Consider the following 20,628-nt stretch of genomic DNA (forward strand, 5'->3'; position numbering starts at 1 on the left):
GATGTTCTCATTTTTACTTTTCCTTCTTACAAAAATACTTAGAACCTTCCACAATTCACTTTTATTAAATATATATAAAAGAATAAAATAAAAAACCAACAAATTCTAACTAAATTCAAACAAAAGACTTTTAACTTTGTGAAGTTTAGGATCACTACAAATGTAATGACATCACTTATAATGTATATATTATCCAATGGCAACCATCTATTTGAATTTGTATTATGGATGAGACAAGGAGAGACATGTTCCTTTATTAATGCATAGTATATATGATTAGTAATTATTAGACAATTGTTAAATATATGTGTGTGTGTAAAATGGTTGATGATTACTAATCAAAGTGATTTAACTAGTAATCATAACAATGCATCTCATGGTTAAATCAATCTGACTAAAGCTATAGCATTAACACTCCCTCTTTAGCTAGGGAGGATTGTTATAGAAATAACACACCTTGCCCTCAAGCAATACAAAGAGATATTGTCTCAATATGATATTATTGGAAATGATGTACTTAAGGATATCATGAGATATTCACCATAGTGACATCATCTCATGATATCAGGAGTAATGGCCTCATAATATCAAGTCATGTGATATTTACCAAGTACTTTGAGTAAATGGCCTCCTAAATATCAAGTTGCATGATATTCACCAAATACTCAAAAATATCCACAAGGTATGTGCACATGTATCCTCAATAATACTTACCATTATATTCATGGCCTATTTAAGGAATTTGATCCACCATTCAAGGTATAATATATCATGATTTGATTAGACATCTTAAGATATCCATCACAATAGAAGATTACATTATTGTAAGATTGTCACCCTTCAATAAATTTAACAAATAAAAGTGATAATGATTTGGAAATCGTCATTTCCTTGTGATGTACATAGGCCCCAAAATAGCCATGAAATAACACTCGTGATTAATAACATAGTCTCATTAGCACAATAATCAAACATGTAGATACTCCCTCTCACTAAAGGCTCCTATAAATCACTTCGAGCCTATCTTTGAAATAATGTACAAAGTTCACTTTTGCCGAGGGCTCGAAGAAAATATTTGTTATTAAATCTTCTATAATAATGTACTCTAAATAACTTGCATAAAGACTTGTTAGTTTACACATATGGAACCTCGTCTCATGAATCATATTACTTTGAATCACTAAAGGATCCATCTTAGTGTAGTCTACTCCCTTTGAATAAATATGATCAAGATTCTCAAAAGTGAACTAAAACATATCCTCTATTTGTTTCATTTGTCATGAAAGCATACTTATTTATCCAAAATTGCCTTACAACTGATGACAAAAATTGTGAAAACTTCTCCCAATTCAAAGTCAACTAACAATCTTCTTCTCACACTTCCCTTTATGTATATTCATTTTTCTTTAAAGACCCCTCTTCGAATTGCAATGTCTCTAATTAAGAATAACCAATCCACCCATAATAAAATATAATACGTTTTTCTCATCTCAAATGTTCACTATATTTCATTTAAACCAAATATTTCCATATAATTTCCTATAGTCTACTTATGCCCTTTGGCTAATAGCCTTTACCAATTCGAATGTCAATTAGTGGGACTTTATATTAAGAGATCTATGTTCTTAATAAATCATAATAATTATGATGGCAAATTTTGTACTCCATTAATGATGATATGAAATTGATAGTCTTTGATTCAATAATTTTTGCATGGTTCGTGATGGGAGGTGTTAGTTGCATAGAGTTTCAATCCTTCGTTCAATACCTATACTCATTGTTTGACACTAAAGGCATTTCTATAGAACCATCTCTGTCTTCTTTCACTCCTCATCCTAAGGGTCCATTTGGTTGTTGGAATAGGAATTTTGGAATACGCTTTCTATTCTCCGTTTGCTTCGTCAAATGGAATAGGGAATAGGAATACATATTCCCATTTTACCTCTAAAATGAGCTTATAACCATTCCAAAAAATAAATGTTATTGGAATAGCCATTTCTATTCCCAATATTACATCCTTGTTCTCCATTCTTATGCCTACAACCAAACAAGCCCTAAGTGCATAGCCAAAGAGAAGATAAATCCCTTATGTATTGTAGATATAATGTCTGAATGCTCTAAATAGACACTGTCTCTTTTCCTACAATTACCTAAATTATATTTTATGGAATGACTCCTACTATCGTCCTATTGCAGAAGAATTCCATTGGATTATCGACCACATATGCCAAAATACAAATGTTGTTAATCATGAGTATTATTCAACATATCCCTGTTGTTGTCTTCTCTATTTGTAATAACTGAGTTGGAATATTATGAAGTTTTGATCTCCTTATTTGATACCTGTAAGGCTGGTGCTGATGGTTCTATTTGAATATGAGTATGTAATACATTTTCCTCGTGTTTTGGTTATCGACCAATCTCATATCTAGTGCTCCTGCCTTTTGATCACTTTATATATGCCCCTCTCAATTTTGAATTAAATCTTCATATTTTATGTTTTCCTCCTCTCCTAAACATGTACATGGTTTTAATAATCAACAAACTCACAAGATGTTATGCATCATTTTCACTCCTTCTATGATCTCTTCCTTTATATTCAATTCTATCTTACATTTGCAACATGACTTTGATACCATGCTAATTTTAGGATTGTTGCAAATGTAATAGAAATGCCTATAACGTATGCATTTTTCAAAGGCAACGATCTATTTGAATTTCTATTGTGGTGAGACAAAGAGAGTCACGTTGACGAGGAGATAACAAGAATAAATTCTATAATAGCTTCCCTATGAGATGGAGAGAAGAAATTGGAGAAGACTATAGGAAAAAATAGCAAATACGAACAACACCTTACAAGTTACATCTATTCATTTAGGGCAAGCACATAGGGATGATGCCTTACCAAACACATGTTTCTTCAAATTGTCACCCGTTCCTGCAAATGACCATGAAGAAAGTACTGTACATTCATCCTACCCGCTCTCCACCACATTTAGGCCACTTCACATGACCTATTCATGTGAGCAAGAGATATTTCTATCCAATTTTAACTCCCAGAGATTCTTGTGTGAGTCTGGCTTCCTGTAACAATAACTTCTACAAAAAAAAAAATGCCACTACTATTTTATTTAGAAACCAATAAATATGATATGCATCTCTAATCAATTTGTAGTGTGAAAAAAGTATAAACTAAGTAACAGGAAACCACCACGATGTTATTTATTCCATCTATTCAGGGCAGAGTACAAATAATTTTCACAATATCTCAGCCTTCTTCCCATAGAATAGAAAATCAAAATCCTCTCCCCAATGATCAATTTTGGAGAGAATATATAACAATGACAAATAGTTAAAAACTCTTTTTGGCAACCACTATACCTGTAAAGGTTTTGTTCAATCCTTTAACAAGACATCAAAGTATGCCCTAAAACATTGAAATATGCCCTAAAACATCAATTACTAAGTGATAATATATATATATATATATATATATATATATATATATATATATATATATGCCCTAAAATATTAAAATATGCCCTAAAACATCAAAGTACCCCCCATAAACAATGCATAAATATTATTCCTATAGCTGCTCCTGTAGCATACTCTCGGGGGTAAATTTTGTCTTAAGTCCTCTTGGAAACCAACTGTTGTAGATCCCCACCTTGCTTTAAAATTTTTGTTTCCAGTAACCAAGTGGTTTCAGAATCTGGAAGGCCTTTCCACTTGACCAAGTGCTTTATGTGCACTTTGTCTTTTCCTCATGGCCTCTCTGCTATTGATGATGCACTCCATCTGTGGCTTCTCTTAAGAAGGCAATTCTTGAATCCAGTCATTTGATTCATGTGTTATTGCTTCTATGCCAACTTCTTCGTTTGAACCTTTATACAATGTGAGATCTGAGACATTAAGTATAGGTGAAATAGCTACATCTGGAGGCAATGCCACTTTGTAAGAATTTTCTCCATACTTTTCTAGAATTTCACATGGTCCAATCTTCTTCATTATCAACTTCGTATGGCTACCCCAAGGTAACTGATCTTTGTTCAGGTGTACAATAACCAGATTCCCAACCTAGAACTACACATTCCTTCTCCTCAAGTCTACCTTAGCCTTTACCTTTAGGTTATTCTGTTGTAGAGTTTTCCTCACATGCTTGTGCACTTCCACCATTGCCTAAGCAAACTCTTCTGCATGTCCACTCCTTTTCTCCAAACTGTCCACATTCCTGAGTTCAAAAACTCCCCTTGGATGTCTCCCATAAACAACTTTAAAAGGACTCATGCTTGTTGATGAGACCAAAATTTGCCTTTATTTTATGATGTTTAAGATACTTTGTTGGTACTCTGTTTATCTTTGTTAAAACATTTGTGGACCTATGTTTACCGAATCTATGATAAACCTATGGGGTAGAAACTATGCCATCTTTTGCTAATATTAAATATAGTATGCAATATTTCATATAGTTATCAAAATGTGCGTTCTTATATTTGAATTTAATTTGATAAATGTTTATTCGCAAACATGTTTTGTAACTAACATATTAATGAAGACTGAAAGATGATTGGAGGAATTCAAAAGCTAAGTGTCAATAGCATTTAAGGGGAAGAGAACGCCAAGGAGCAACCATGGTGGAGGAAGCTGTAACGGTTCCAGAAGACACAACAGCGAGTAAGGAGGAACTATGAAGACTTATTACCTTCTCTGCATTTACTCTATCGCGAGTGGATGTTCAGACTTTATTATTCCCGCCTTAAGTTGTTATTCTTTCTTCTTGCCTTTAGTTGTTATCTTCCTATTTTCTCTCTTGTAGATTTTAAGCTAGGTCATTTACTTTTCTATTATGGAATAAATGGTGATTCCTATATATATAGGAATCGACCCAAGTTTGTTAAGTTTTAGAACCAGTTAGAAGAAATAGTTTCTGAGAATAGACTGTTAACTTTTACAGTTGTGTTTTTACAGTTCTGTGTTATGTAATGAATTTCTAAATTGAATGAAATAGTTTTCGACTTTTATCTTGTGTTAGTAGTTTAGAGAAGCCAACCAAGGGGGCCCACTTGGAAGGTGGATTAGATTAGGATATAATAGATTAATTTCCAAGCATTCATAGTATCTTAGTTAGAAGTTGTGAGTTCCTTCCTGTAGCATCACACTTTGTGAATGTTCCTGCAACATATGTGAGAATAGTTTTAGTGGATGAGCCAAGTTGGAATATTTGTTATCTTTTCATTTTATTTCCAATATTCATAGAGTTAAGTGTGTTAGTTTCCGACATCATAAGCTTAGTGACTCATTAAGAGACCTAGTGCACACACTGTGCCGACCATTTCAAGTATACGTCCCTAGGTTGATAAGATTAAATGCACCTCATAGTGGGAGAAATAGTCCTTAGTTTGAATATATTATTCCTAAGTAAGGCCTAGTGCATGACTATGATACACCTATTGTGAGGCGGGATACCTATGCTATGATTCACTGAGTCATTGTATGTAAACTCTGGTTGAGGTATGATGGCATCCCAACTACCTCGTGTTCATGTGTCAAACATCTCAAAAGGTTTCCCAAGGATCTATTAACCACCTCAGTTTCCCCATCTGTTTGAGGATGATAGGCTGAACTAAAAGATAAAGTTGTGCCCAACTTCTTCCCTAGTGTCCTCCTAAAGTGACCCACAAACTTGCTCTCCCTGTCAGATATAATGCTCAATGGAAAACCATGAATATGAACTATTTCTTTAAAGAATAGTCCTACAATATAACTAGCATCATTAGTGGTTTTACATGGAATAAAGTGAGCCATTTTACTAAATCTATGGTTGCTGTCATAACCTATCTTTGTCCTTGGTAATCCCATCACAAAATCCACACTCAAACACTCCCAAGGTCTGTTTGGTATGGGTAAAGGCTGATAAAGTCCAACATTTGTTGATGCTCTCTTTACCCTTTGACATATAAGACAACCTTCCACAAACTTCTTGATGTTTTTTTGCATCTTAGGCCAATAATAAAATCTTTGTACCAATTCCAATGTCGTGTTGAGTCCAAAATGACCACTAAAACCTCCACAATGTTTTTCTTTAATGACATTGTCCTGCATAAAACATTTGGGAATACATAGTTGTCTACCTTTAAATAAAAATCCATCTTGCACAATGAATTCAAAAAATTTAGAATGAAAACTATCTTCCAACTTAGTGCAAACCTCATATGCTTCGCTAAAATCTCTATCTCCCACATACATTCCCTTTAATGCATCTACACCTATGCTTTGGAGTTGTACTTCTTGCACTGTTAGCACTCTCCTACTGAGTGCATTAGTGACCTTATTGGCTTGTCCCTTCTTATGCTTGATTGTGAAGGTATAAGCATGCAAACTTTCAACCCATTTCATATGCGTATGGTTGAGTTTTTCCTGTCCATTCAAGAAACTAAGAGCATGGTTGTTAGTATACGCAATAAACTCCTTAGGTAGCAAATAGTGCCTCCATTTTTTTAATGCCTGGACCATGACATACAATTCCAAATCATAAGAAGAATATTTCTTCTTTGCCTCATTCAGCTTCTAACTAAAAAATGCAACGGGTTTGCCTTCTTGACTAAGAACAACCCCTATTGCAAAGCCACTAGCATCACATTTTATTGTAAAAACTTTATTAAAATTTGGTAAAACAAGAATAGGATACTTGGCTACCTTTTGTTTGAGTTCCTCAAAAATCTTATTCACTGCATTATTTCGTTCAAACTTTGTTTTACCTCCTCCTTTGATGGTGTCTAAAATTGGTGCACAAATGTTGTTGAAGTTCCTTATGAAGTTCCTATAGAATGTGGCCATACCATGGAAACTTCAAACCTCTCCAACAACCCTTGGTGTTGGCCAATTAATGATGGCCTCCACTTTAGATGGATCCATTTTCAGATCTCCGTTGGATATCACAAATCCATGATACACCAACTCTTGTTTCAAAAAGTCACACTTCTCCAAGTTTATCTTCAACTTTTGTTCCTATAGCCTTTGAAAAACCATCTTCAAATGTTGCAAATTCTCTTCCTTGTTCTTGCTATACACCAAAATGTCATCAAGGTAGACAACAACAAACTTCCCAACGAAGTCCTGCAAAACTTCATTCATTAGTCGCATAAATGTACCAGGAGCATTAGATAAACCAAATGGCATAACTAGCCATTCATACAACCCTTCATTAGTTTTAAAGGCCATCTTCCATTCATCCCCCTCTCATATCCTTATTTGGTGATACCCGCTTTTGAGATCTATTTTAGAAAAATATGAAGCTCCCCCCAAATAATCCAACAAATCTTCTGTTCTAGGAATAGGAAATCTATATCTTATAGTTATCCTATTAATGGCCCTAGAATTGGTACACAACCGCCACTTACCATCCTTCTTTGGAGCAAGAATTGAGGGTATGACACATGGGCTAAGAATTTTCCTTATTAACCCCTTATCAAGCAACTCTTGTATTTGCCTAGCAATCTCTTCATTCTGTTGCGGTGTCATCTTATATGTTGCCTTGTTGGGTAGCACTACTCTAGGAATAAGATCAATTTGGTGACTTATGTCTCTTATCAGTGGCAGAGACTTGGGCATTACCTCAACAATGATATCCTTGTACCGGTTCAACAACTCTTCAACTTCTTTCGGGAAGGTTGTTCTATGTTCCTTCTTCCTATCTTCCTTAGGCTTCAACACCAATGCAAAGCCTATTCCATCTTCTTCAAGAGTATTAATGAACTCTTTCTCACCCACCATCAACACACTTGGTCCAATTTGACCAACCCCTTTCTCTTCTCCTTCAGAATTCAATTTGTATGTTACTCCATCCTTTTGGAAGCTATAAGAATTCTTCTCACCATCACGGCGTGCCTTCCTGTCAAATTGCCAAGGTCTTCCTAGTAAGAGGTGGCAAGCATCCATGGGCAAGATATCACACAATATTTTATCCTTATATCCCCCTATACTGAACTCTACCCAAGCTTGCTCATTCACAACTTCCTATTGCCCTTTATTCAACCAACTGACCTTGTATGGACAAGAATGTGGAAGTCTCTCTAACTTTAATTTTTTTATAGCCTCAAGTGAGCTGATATTATCCATGGAACCTGAATCAATTATCACCTTGCACAACTTGCCTTTCACCTTGCATTCTCCTTTGAGTGGTATCTTCTTTCATTGGTTCCTTAAGAAGTGCCCTCCTTAACATGAGATTTTCTCCCTGAGCCTCTGTCATCAACTGAACTTCCAGTGAGTTCATACTCACATTATCTTCCTGTACATAAGTGACTCTCCTTTCACCATTTTCAGAAGTAGATGCCCTTTGTTGGCAATTATATTTTGGGTGTCCCATCTGACCACAATTGTAGCACTTCATTCCCGAGAACCTGGATCCTCTGCCTGATCCACTTGACCTTCCTCCATTAAATCCCCTTCCACCATAGCCTCCTCTGCTACTTGAGTCACCCGCTTGCTCCTTGGGGTTAGACTCACCTTGGGACCTTTGGCCTTGTCCTCTATTGTTGAAGTTTCCTCTACCTTGGTCATTCCTTCCACTTCTCCATCCTTGTTGCTGATCACCCTTCCTCTTCAACTTCTCTTCTACATTAAGAGCAAGTTGAAAACACTTCCCCAATGTATCTAGAGCTAAGAGGCTGATCTCCTCCTGTATGCTCATTCTCAGACCATTTAAATACTTGGCCACTCTTTCTAGTTCCTCCTCTTGTTTCTTTGCCCTAAGAGTTAACCTATGGAACTCCTCTGTATAGGCATTCATGTCCATCTCTCACTACTTCAGGCTTTGCAGCTTTTTGAACAACTGCACCTCATGATTTGCAGGCAAAAATTGTGGCTTAATTTTTGCCTTCATCACTTCCCATGAAGAAATCTGAATTTTATTATTTTGTATCCTTTCTCCTTGAATATAATTCCACCAAGAGAGAGCGGATCCTCTCAGTTTTCCTTTTGCAATCCTTACCCTATCATTCTTTGGAACTTCATTCATCTCGAAGTGATTAGTGATTGCTTCAATCCATTCAATCACTTCCTCACTATTGAGATTGCCTCCATATGTAGGTAGTTTATCAGTAACATCTCCTCTTATTGACTTTAAAGCACCAAAAAATGCCTTTTTATTTGCAGGCAATTCCGTTGGTGGATCCTAGTGCTATTCTCCTTCTTCATCTCCACTGGCACCTTCTTCCATCTCATTCTCCTTATCCCTGTCATTGGACTCCTTCTTGAACTCCTTCAACTTCTCTTCTAGAAGTTCCTCCATCATCTTTTTGATGGCATCTGGAGTCATACTTTTTGGAGGCATAGTGTGAGCCTCAGCTTTCGCCTATGATTTTTCTACAGACATACACTTCCCAGCAAGACCTTGTCTTGCTTTGATACCAATATGATGAGGAGATAACAAGAATAAATTCCTTTAATAGCTTCCCTATGAGATGGAGAGAAGAAATTGGAGAAGACTACAGGAAAAAATAGCAAATACGAATAGCACCTTATAGGTTACATCTATTCATTCACGACAAGCACATAGGGATGCTGCCTTACTAAAGACATGTTTCTTCAAATTGTTGCCCATTCTTGCAAATGACCATGAAGAAAGTACTGTATATTCCTCCTACCCGCTCTCCACCACACTTAGGCCACTTCACATGGTGTTCATGCAAGCAAGAGGCATTTTTGCCCAATTTAACTCCCAGAGATTCTTGTGTGAGTCTAGCTTCCTGCAGCAATAACTTCTACAAAAAAATAAAAATGCCACTACTATTTTATTTAGAAACCAATAAATATGATATGCATCTCTAATCAATTTGCAGTGTGAACAAAGTATAAACTAAGTAACAGGAAACCACCACAATGTTATTTATTTCATCTATTCAGCACAGAGTACAAATAATTTTCACAGTATCTCGGCCTTCTTCCCACAAAAAAGAAAAGCAAAATCTTCCCCTGAGTGATCGATTTTGGAGAGAATATATAACAATGACAAATAGTTAAAAACTGTTTTTGGCAACCACTAGACCCATAAAGGTTTCGTTCAATCCTTTAACAAAACATCAAAGTATGCCCTAAAACATTAAAATATGCCCTAAAACATCAATCATTTACTAAGTGATAAAATAAATTAAAATATGTCCTAAAACATCGAAGTACCCCCCCATAAACATTACATAAATATTATTCCTATAGCTGCTCCAGCAGCACACGTGCCTTCATGGAACATGTCTATTCATTAATACATATTAGTTATGATTAATAATTATTGCGTGTGTGTGTGTGTGTGTGTGTGTGTGTGTGTGTGTGTGAGAGAGAGAGAGAGAGAGAGAGAGAGAGAGAGAGAGAGAGAGAGAGAGAGAGAGAGAGAGAGAGAAAGAGAGAGAGAGAGAGAGAGAGAGAGAGAGAGAGTTTAATGGTTACTTTTTAGAGTGATTTGAATAGTAACCCTAACAATGTATCTCATGGTTGAATTAATCCAACTAAAGCTACAACATTAACAATTTTGTTAATGTTTATTCCTTTCAATGAAAATACAATACCATCTTCTTATTTTTATTCATAATAGTAATAGGAATTTAAGTTGTGGCTTCTTTTTTTTGTTCTTTGTATTATTCTTTGTATCAAGATGTCATAATTATATATTAGATATTAAAATTCAAGTTATAGAATTGAAAGTCCACTAAGATTCAAATTGTCTTGAAAGAGTTACATTTGTACTTAAGTCAAATGAGGCTTATAGTTTAGATATAGGTTTATTCAAATCTAATACATTAGTATAAAAATATATGTTCACATCTATATATGTTAACATATTTTTATATTTCTAATATTAATAAATTGAACTTATATTGTAAAATAAATTTTGTATTATGAAACATGCATAAATAGTACTTTAATCATATAATTAATTAATATATATATTTTATTATATTTCAAATTAAAAATTTCAAACGAACTTTAATTATCTCATGTTTTATAAATACTGATTTATAAAAACTTCTTTTACAAACACTAATAAACTACTTACACTTATTACTTGTGTAATGGGGGACTCACGCCCATCCCAAAAATTGAAGTACCCATCTGTGAGATGTCCCCACATTGGGTACTTGAGAACTAAAGTATCCCCACCTTTGCCATTCCACAACCAAGCCACTAAAGATTCTATTTGATTTTTGATTTTTGAATGTTACTATTGGATATGTAATATGTTACTATGTTGACTGTTCAATGTTCCTAGTTCATGTTGCAATCTTGCTATCTTAGAGTATTTTAATTTGGTATGTTCTATTGAAACATCATTCATAACTAGCATTTCAAGTTCTATATGCATATTTTACAACACCCCTCCTAGCCTCGTCCACCACTTGCCACCGTCCCCATCCCAAAAAGGAAGCTCATTTTCCTTCATCCCCGTCCCAATAAGAGCTCTTTGCAAGTAGGAGTCCCTACCTTTTGGGGTTATAGTGCGGGTTGCAATTGTTAGTGTGTATTATGAAGGAAAACATCTTGAATTGTTTATGTGGTGGAAGTCAAGTAGTCAAAAATTTCAAGATGATAGTGGCATAACGTAGGTTTAACACAGTTGTTGCAAGCGATGCAAGATATCTTTCTTCATTTGTTGGTGCAAAGTGGAATTTTTATTAGCAACTTCCGATCGTTGGTCCCTAACAGAATCATTGGCACCTATAATGGTTAAATAAATTTGTTTACAAATATTGTATACTTATTTGAATTATAGGTGTAGCTAAATTTAATATTTTACAAGCAAATTCATATCGAAAATTAAAGTCACATCTAAAATTTTAATTTTTCAAATGAAGACATGTCCAGCTATAAGACTCATAAAGAAAATTAGAAATTTTGTATTTCTATATTTATCATATTTTATTATAATTTAATATTATTTTAATATATTTTTAGAACTTATATAAATACTTTAATTATATGAAAACTTTAGTTATCAAAATGAAAAAAAATATTTTTTAAAAGATTATTTTTTTTCAATTATGTTCTCTCTAATTATATAAAATCAAAACTTAAATATAATAAATTTGAAATTAAAAAATCTATATTATTATCTTTCTTTAATAAAATTGTACAATCTAAAAGATAATTAATTATTATTTTATGAAGTGAGAAAAATAAATTGTTTCACTTATGTTATTATTAGTTCCTTTCTTTACTTTTTTAGTAAAGTAGTTAAATTATTACTATTGCTTTACTTTTATAAAAATAGATAAAACAATATTATTTTTTAATTATATTTTATAATAGTGTTTGTAATATTTATAATTGATAAGTGTTACAATTTTTAAATTATATTATTTATTGTTATTAATATTTTTTATTCGAACAATTTATCATTTAGTTTAAATACATTTAAAACTTAAATATATGTTTTAATATTAAATTAATAATTATATTTTATATCAAAAAATATACTAAAGAAATAACTACGAAATAGAAATAATTCAATTCTAAAAGAGATATAAATTATTATTAGGTTTTTATAAACTATGTATTAAAATTTAATTGTTATATTTTATTTCTTATTTATTACATCATATTTATTCATCAACATCAAATTTATATGTATTACATCTATTTATTATTTACAAATGTACATATTATTTCATAATTAAAAATTACTTAATTTTATGAAAATTTTGGAAATACAAAACATTAAATAGTAAACCTTCTCTAATTGTGTAAAATTAAACAATTAATTTTACTTCTAAAATATTTTTATATTTCAATACATTTCATTTTTTCTTATAGAAATGTGAGTTTTAATATAAAAATTAAATTCTTAGTTTCATTAATTAAAATATAATATATTTTAATTCTTTACTATAATCATGATTTTATTTTGACTATTTGATTTATTAAGAAAAATAATTATATTTAATTCTCTCTCTCACACACACAACTTATGTTGGTATCACTCTATCTTACTATTTTATCTCTCTTCCTCCTCCTCCTCTATATTATCTATCATTTTTTCCTCTGCATTTATGTTTATGTTGTTATTGTTGTACACTGTTATTTATCTCTATTTATATCTATATCTTAGTTTTTGTCCAGTGCTAATGATTAAAAATAGTGTGAGTTCCATTTGATAATCAAGATGAGAATAATACAAAGTTGGGGGAGTTATTCCAACTACTTATGGTTGTCTAGTAGCATGCACGGTATCCTTAAACATATAATGTGATACTTTGAGTTCCATTTGATAATCAAGATGAGAATAATACATAGTTGGGGGAGTTATTCCAACTACTTATGGTTGTCTAGTAGCATGCATGGTATGCTTAAACATATAATGTGATACTCCAAATGCTTCATCACTTCTTCAAGTTCTATAATTCAAATATTGGTATGAATATCTTTCCTCATTGCACATCATTTAAGTTGTCAATATAGAAGGTGCAAATTTGTCTAAAGCATATGTATTGATCGTAGTATGATATTAAGTACTTAGTGGCATATTGGGGACTTTGGTCTCTTATTTTTGGGCTTAAATGCCCAAAGATATAATAATATAGCACGAGAACTTAACAACAAAATATGAGTCATCCTATCAGATCACAAGCGCATTTCTAGGACGAGAATTTAACAACAAAATATGAGCAATCCTATCAGATCACAAGTGCATTTCTAGGCAAAAATTAATGCATTCACAATGTTAATTTAGATTCTCACTCATCTACACCTCTACAACCATTATGTGTTAGGCAGGAACTATGACGCATTGCGTCTCTTGTTGACTATTTGATATAACTTGTTCCTAAAACTTCATGTAATGCATAAGTTCAAATTATATATATATATATATATATATATATATATATATATATATATATATATATATATATTGTAGTCCGTTTTGGGGCATCATGCTCATTTGCAAAGTTTGGAGGGTTTGTTGATTTTTCCTCAAAATCTTGCCAGTGGTTCTCAGTGTTTGTCTCTGTCTCTAGGGAAGAGCAACTTCGTAATGCAACATCAGGTTGGATATTTTGTGATGATTTCTAATTAGATGTTTTGTTGATTCTAGGAGGGTTAGTGGTGGACTTATCTTAGTGGTAGAGTTAGTGGTAGGTTCTTGTCTATTGTTGCAAAACATTCTGAAGAAGGGGACACCCTTCTTTGTTTATTTAAATGATGAATTTTGGCTTCTTGGTCATTAACATTTGCAAATCTAGGGAGGGTCTTAGCAGCAGTAAAATGTTTTGAAGAACTTGTGACTAAAAGACAATAGTTAGACAATGACCATTAATAATAGGGAATTTATTAAATTAAGATGGTATATAATAGGGGATTTATTAATATGTGCACTACAGACCGTACATGAAATACAAGAGCATGACACGCGTTCTTGAGGCCATACCACATAAAGCAATGACCCCACCAAAGACATCTGATAACGACTAAAGTTTGAGAAGAACTGTCCTGAATCCTGATGCCTTCGAATATTATTTTCCAGAAAATGAGTAAAACCCTAGCTAAAATAGCCTTGACCAATGAAAAATTTGGGATTAACATATAATATTTAGATTTTTTTATTCAAAACTCTCGAACTTTGCAAAATCATCGATTGAAAGTAGGCAGAAATAAATTGGGGGTAAAAAAAAACATTATTAACAAATAAATGATAAATGAAACACCAAATAATATACCTCTCTAAACACATGATGATTTAATCTTTTAATATGCTAATCTAAACATTTTGCGATGATTCGAAGACGAGATACGTAAGAATACAAACTTTAAATCCTGTCTTCAATCACATTTTTAATTGGGAAGTTCTATATTCACATTTGCATTAGCAAACCTCCAAATTGAAGATTAATAGAGATTTATATTCAAAACCACCGGAATTTGCTAAAACAAGAGGAAAGGAAGGATTGAATTTCCAAATGTTCCAGAGCTACGAGGAATTGGAACTCCGAGTCGCACTTTCGCGGAGGTATTTTCATTTCGTTTATTGCCACCAGTTCTTGTCATTCATTTTATAATTTAAGAGAGGGTTTTCAAATGTAATTTTGTGAAGATATAATTTGAATTTTCAGTTATCTGCGTTTGAAAGGGGCACATTTTACAATTTCAGTTAACGAAGGAGGTTTTCAAACGTCTTGTATGGTTTTTAAAAAAGATTCTTAACTTTTTAGTCAATTCTCTTTTTAGATTGATATTCATTACGAGTTTCTGTTTAAATTCTGAAAATTAGTTTTGTTATGATTTTTTCGATATATTTCCTTTTGTCAGGTCAATGTTTTCTTACTCTCAGGGTTATTTGGCAATCCATGTAAGTTTCATATTTTCAGGGGCAATGGCGGCGACGTTGCGATCCGATGAGCCGATAGGGAATTTTATTTACTTCTCGAACCATTTCTATTTTAATTTGAAGAACTGATTTATTTTTGTCTGTTTCATTAATAAAAAAATTTGGATTTCGTTATAGTTCTGATTTTTTTAAATTTTGGATTTCAAAAATTTCGGCTGCTTTCAAATTCGAATTCCAGTTTACTTCCAAAATTTCAGACAATGTCGTATGTTGCATCTAACACCATAAGATATGCACCTTTTTTTTAAGGCCTCTAAGCTGGGTCACGTTTCCATTTACCTCAATACCCCTTAAACTTGCATTTTATTGCACAGTAAACAATGTTTGCTACACCAGAGGTATGCTGTTGCGGGTTAATCTTAAGAGTTACAATTCTTCTTTTTGGTTTTAATGTTTTTAAACTATTCCCGTTGTAATTCTCCCCTTCCATGATCATTCTTCATTGATCTTAAGTCACGTTATTATTATAGTGGGAAAGCTACCTGTTAGGATAAATCGGTAACCGTCTAGGTGCAGTTGTTTTTGGAGAACAACAACAAGGCAATATCTTAAAACTTGTGCCTAATTATATTTCTGGAAACTTTGTATCAAAAACCAAGCAACACTTATACCGTTAACCCATCCCGTGGTTAAAACTTGAGAACTTATTTTTTATTAGATTAACAGGGAAATAGCCCTGTTCCCACATACAACAAGAGCAGCAAGTCTAAGAAACAGTCATCATAGAGCACCAAGTATTGAACAGTAAAGCGGACACCAAAAACTGAACAATACTGACTCTAACCCTACTATCCACATTCCAGATAATTTACTGTATGAATTCTACTTGCAGAAATAATTTTTTTCGACCAAAACATGAACAATAATCATAATAGGAGTGTATGTAGAGATAACTGTTAACGTACTATAGAGTGTATAAACTGTAAAAGAGCAGGGTCCACAGATCCAAATAAAAAGTAGAACACAGAGGATCTATTAACTTATAGTACTAGGGACAACAATGAGGTCCCAGTTCTTTTTGAAGTCCTCTAAAGCCAATCCAGTTGCTCATCTGCATGACCTGAAAATACCCACCTTTCGCGCCTTTGTTGCCGCCTTTCTTCTTGAACTGTTTTTTGATTTTAGATCTTCCTGTATACATCCTCCATCACTGCCCTATTCATTATTCCCTTTGTTTGTGAGGGAAAGAATAGAACCCTTCATTTCCTTGCTTTTCTCAGCCATCCTATTTTCCAGGTAATTCACCATCTCCTTGAACTCCATGATAGTTCCCTTGTTGTTCCCTCCATCCTCTTCATTCTCCCAAGTATCGTGCATTGCATCCCTCTCCTCTTGAGATATTTCCTTAGTTGCCGATTCGTGAAACGAATCCAATTCGGGCATGCGAATCGGATCCGTGGATTCGGGATTTTTTTTTTTTTCCAATAATGATTCGTAGAGGATTTGTGTACACACACACACACCCAAAAAAAAAAAAAAAAAAAACCTAAGAGAAATTATTTCATAGTATGAATCTATGATTCTAGTATGCATCTATGAATCTAGTATACTTGATAATTGATCTATTTTCATGATTATAAAGAAAATCAGAACATTCACATTCATGATTTTATGTTTTTGTGCCTTGTATTGCCATGGATTCGTGCTTGGATCCTTGAGGATCTGGGTAGGATCCTTGATTCTGCCTGTGGATCCATCAGGATCCTTGGGCCACGGATCCACATGCAGGATCACGGACCTAGCCTGGATCCTCACGGATCCACGTGCGAATCCAGATGCGGATCAGACTTGAATCCGGATCCAGGGTTTGATTTGCGAATCCGGTAACTATGGTCATATTTCCATGTTTTCATTATCAAAACCCTCTTTCTCAGGGTTCATTTCTGTGTCCTTAAAAGTAATGATTTCCTTCTGAAAATTGACCTCCTCCTTGTCTTGTTCCTCCTCTTCCACTGTCTTCTCTGCAATAGAATCCTTCTTTTCCTGAGAAGGTTGTTTTTCCTCATCCTCAATATCTTAACCTTTGATTTGTGGGGCTGAGGCAGCCTTTGCTAGCTTGGAGATTTTGGACCCTCTAAATAAGATTCCACCAATTCTTTGTCAGGCTCCTTTTCTTTGTGTTTTTTCCTTCATTGTTTTCATGAGTAGTAATGGTAACACCCTTTTTGTGAGAATCCTTGTGGGTTTTCTTTTTGGAGGAGCCAAGAAGGTCAAGAAAGGCTTTATGCTTTCCCGGGGTCACCATTAGCAGCTCATTAATAGGGGGAGAAGGAATAGTAGTCTTTTTAGCTTTGGGCTCATGGCTTGAGCACTAAACTTTGGAAAGATTTCAAGGAGAGGAGCTTTAAATCTCCAACCTTCTCGAGACATTTTCTTATACTCTATATTTTTAGAGTGGGAGGGCTTTATGGCATTACGATTTGTGTTATCTATTAGAATATTGTAATGTTTCTTTAATGGTCATCTTAGTCAGTCTTTAATTTATTAGGTATTTTCTATTTTTGTCTTTAGTTCACGATTGTTTCTTTAGAAACATTGTCTTTGTAAATCTATATAAGGAGCTTTCATCTCCTTTGCTTAATACAACGGCAACATCAATTTACCATAACATGATATCAGAGCAGGTTGATGAGATTTCATAAAATTTGACGATTGTTTAAGGAAAATATGAGCCTCTTTTGATTTGCAATTTTTTCTAGAAATTTACTTTTTGATTTTTAGAAATAAAAATCATTAGAGGTATTTTATGAAACTTTTGTCGTTCGTTTTTGAAGATTTTTGTTGGAAATCACAAACCCGATTAACGATTTTGATCTCGTGATTTCTTGGTTGCATCAAAAGTCTTTTATTTTCGAGGGTTGCATGTACTTGCACATGTTGGTTTACCATGCAAAGTCTTGTGTTTTGCCACCCTCAAAATTTTTTGGTGGGGTTTCATAATTTTTTCCTTTAAATTTTTTTTTTGATGGGTTTTCATAATTTTTTGCCCTAAATTTTTTTTTGATTCTATAATTTTGCAAAGTTGTGTGGGATTGATTTGTTGGTTTATAATTTTTTTCCTCAAAAAATTATCTGGTGGGTTTTATTGTTTTTCCTAAATAACAAAGCTTTGTATTATCTGGTTTTGATTGATTTCTTACCTCAAAAATCATGCTAGGTTTTGATTGATTTTTCACCCAAAAAGTCATGTTTGGTTTTTCTGATTTTTCTCCTAAAAAATGGTGCCTTTTTGTAGTCTGTTTTGGGGCATCATGCTCCTTTGCAAAGTTTGGAGGGTTTGTTGATTTTTCCTCAAAATCTTGCCAGCTGTTCTTAGTGTTTGTCTCTGTCTCTAGGGAAGAGCAACTTTGTAATGCAACATCAGGTTGGATATTTTGTGATGATTTCTGGTCAGATGTTTTGCTGATTCTAGGAGGGTTAGTGGTGGACTTATCTTAGTGGTAGAGTCAGTGGTAGGTTCTTGTCTCTTGTTGCAAAACATTCTGAAGAAGGGGACACCCTTCTTTGTTTATTTAATGATGAATTTTGGCTTCTTGGTCATTAACATTTGCAGATCTAGGGAGGGTCTTAGCAGCAGTAAATTGTTTTGAAGAATTTGTGACTAAAAGACAATAGTTAGACAATGACCATTAAGGGAGGGTATTAGAATATTATAATGTTTTTTAATTGGTCATCTTAGTTAGTCTTTAGTTTATTAAGTAGTTACAATTTTTCATCTTTAGTTCACAATTGTTTCTTTTAGAAACATTATCTTTGTAAATCTATATAAGGAGCTTTCATCGCCTTTGTTTAATACAACTACAACAACATTGATTTACCATAACATTATCTTTTTCGCCTATCTTTAATTATCTTTGGTCACTTATCTCACCTCTTTTTTTTTTAATATCTTGAATCTATATTTTATTCATGCACAACCCTAGATAATGTTTTCTCTCACCAAGATATAGTTGAAATTTTATGCTTAAAATCCCTAAGCAGAAGTCATTGAGATCATATTTAGCAGGGATGATTTTACCAATGGCAGATCCGTATTCTTTTTTCATGGATAGCTGTTTCAATTAGAGGCCAATGTCAAGGGCAATATTAGCATCATTCAATTGGTCTCATGCAGGGAAACTTTGTGTAGGTATATGTATTAGAAGTTTATCATTAGAGAATTTTCAGTTCGGTTCAATTGGTCTCATGCAGGGAACTTTGTTTAGGTACATGTGTTAGAAGTTTATCATTTGAAAATTTTCAGTTTGAAATAGTCGTTTTTAAACTTATAAGATTTTTTTTGTTTTTTCCCCATAAACTTGAAGTCTACGGTAGCATATTGTACAAGAAGATGGCAGTTAATCGGAAAAAAAAAGATTTAATAGAATTCGAGGTAAATCTTTATTTGTAAATGCTGCCTATTTGTTCTTAAATGAGAAAAATATTTGATTGGAAAATACTTGCCACCAAATATTTTGCATTGGTTCTTATAGCATTTTCTAGGGCCATATTATAAGTTTCAAGTAAATTTGGTGTTTCTGGGTGCAAGTCTTTTTGTTTAAGTTAAAATTTCTGTGTCAATTATCTTTTAATTATTTCTCATGTCTTTAATTGCATCTGCAGCCTGTTTTGGTTTTCTTAATTCAATTTCTGTGTAACTACAAATTTAATAATTTATTTCTGTTGTATTTTCTTTTTAGCAATTAGAGCTTAGAGAAAGTTTGTTTTGATTTTCCTACTCAAACGTAGTATTTATATATTAATATCACAGATGGGATTATATTGAAGCATGCAAAGAACTGGCTGTCATCTTGAGAGGAGCGTATAGGAAGGCGCCCAAGAACTTGCAAGCCTTGATGTTCCAGGACACACTTGCTGCATTTCGTCTCCTACCTGGGTATGAATATTATAAGGCCCTGCTTGCTTTTATGCATCTATATATTCATAAATATAGCATTTTTGAAATGTTATTTTGTTTTTATATTCTTTGAGTATGCCTAATCGGTCAATATAATAAAATTATGATTTTTTTTCTTACAATCTTTTCAGATTTTAAAGTCCAAGATTTTTAACAGTAATGTTTCAGATCACACTGCATGAGCCATCACAAGGAAGAGACACTTAGTATAGAATGTAGACAATGCTCCGTAAAAGGAGGGAGAACTTCAAAGTTCAAACAGAAATCAAGATGGGGAAGACAAATGCACAAAAAAGAGGGCACGAAAGAGAGAAACTGACAAAAGTTTAAAAACTAGATATGTTAAAGAGAAACC

At 33.3% G+C, this 20,628-nt stretch overlaps 1 protein-coding gene across 4 annotated transcripts in view; it reads left to right on the top strand.

Annotated features, from left to right (window-relative positions):
* Window positions 1-14,713: 14,713 nt before the first annotated feature.
* The window catches only part of LOC149550162 (F-box family protein), a 103,384-nt gene continuing 97,469 nt past the window's right edge, over window positions 14,714-20,628 (top strand). Inside the window, exons 1-3 of one of the 4 annotated variants that reach the window (XM_089793278.1) lie at window positions 14,865-14,998; window positions 19,681-19,748; window positions 20,127-20,252. In XM_089793278.1, the coding sequence (XP_089649404.1) occupies window positions 20,212-20,252 (41 nt within the window). In that variant the 5' untranslated portion in view covers window positions 14,865-14,998; window positions 19,681-19,748; window positions 20,127-20,211. Of the gene's footprint in view, window positions 14,999-18,816; window positions 19,502-19,680; window positions 19,749-20,126; window positions 20,253-20,628 lie in introns of those variants that run through there. The other 3 variants (XM_089793279.1, XM_089793277.1, XM_089793280.1) reach the window with 3 other exon arrangements.

The sequence above is a fragment of the Cupressus sempervirens genome, chromosome 7 (assembly GCF_028749045.1).
Source record: "Cupressus sempervirens isolate cs-2001-9-10 chromosome 7, ASM2874904v1, whole genome shotgun sequence".
In the NCBI taxonomy this organism is placed as follows: domain Eukaryota; kingdom Viridiplantae; phylum Streptophyta; class Pinopsida; order Cupressales; family Cupressaceae; genus Cupressus; species Cupressus sempervirens.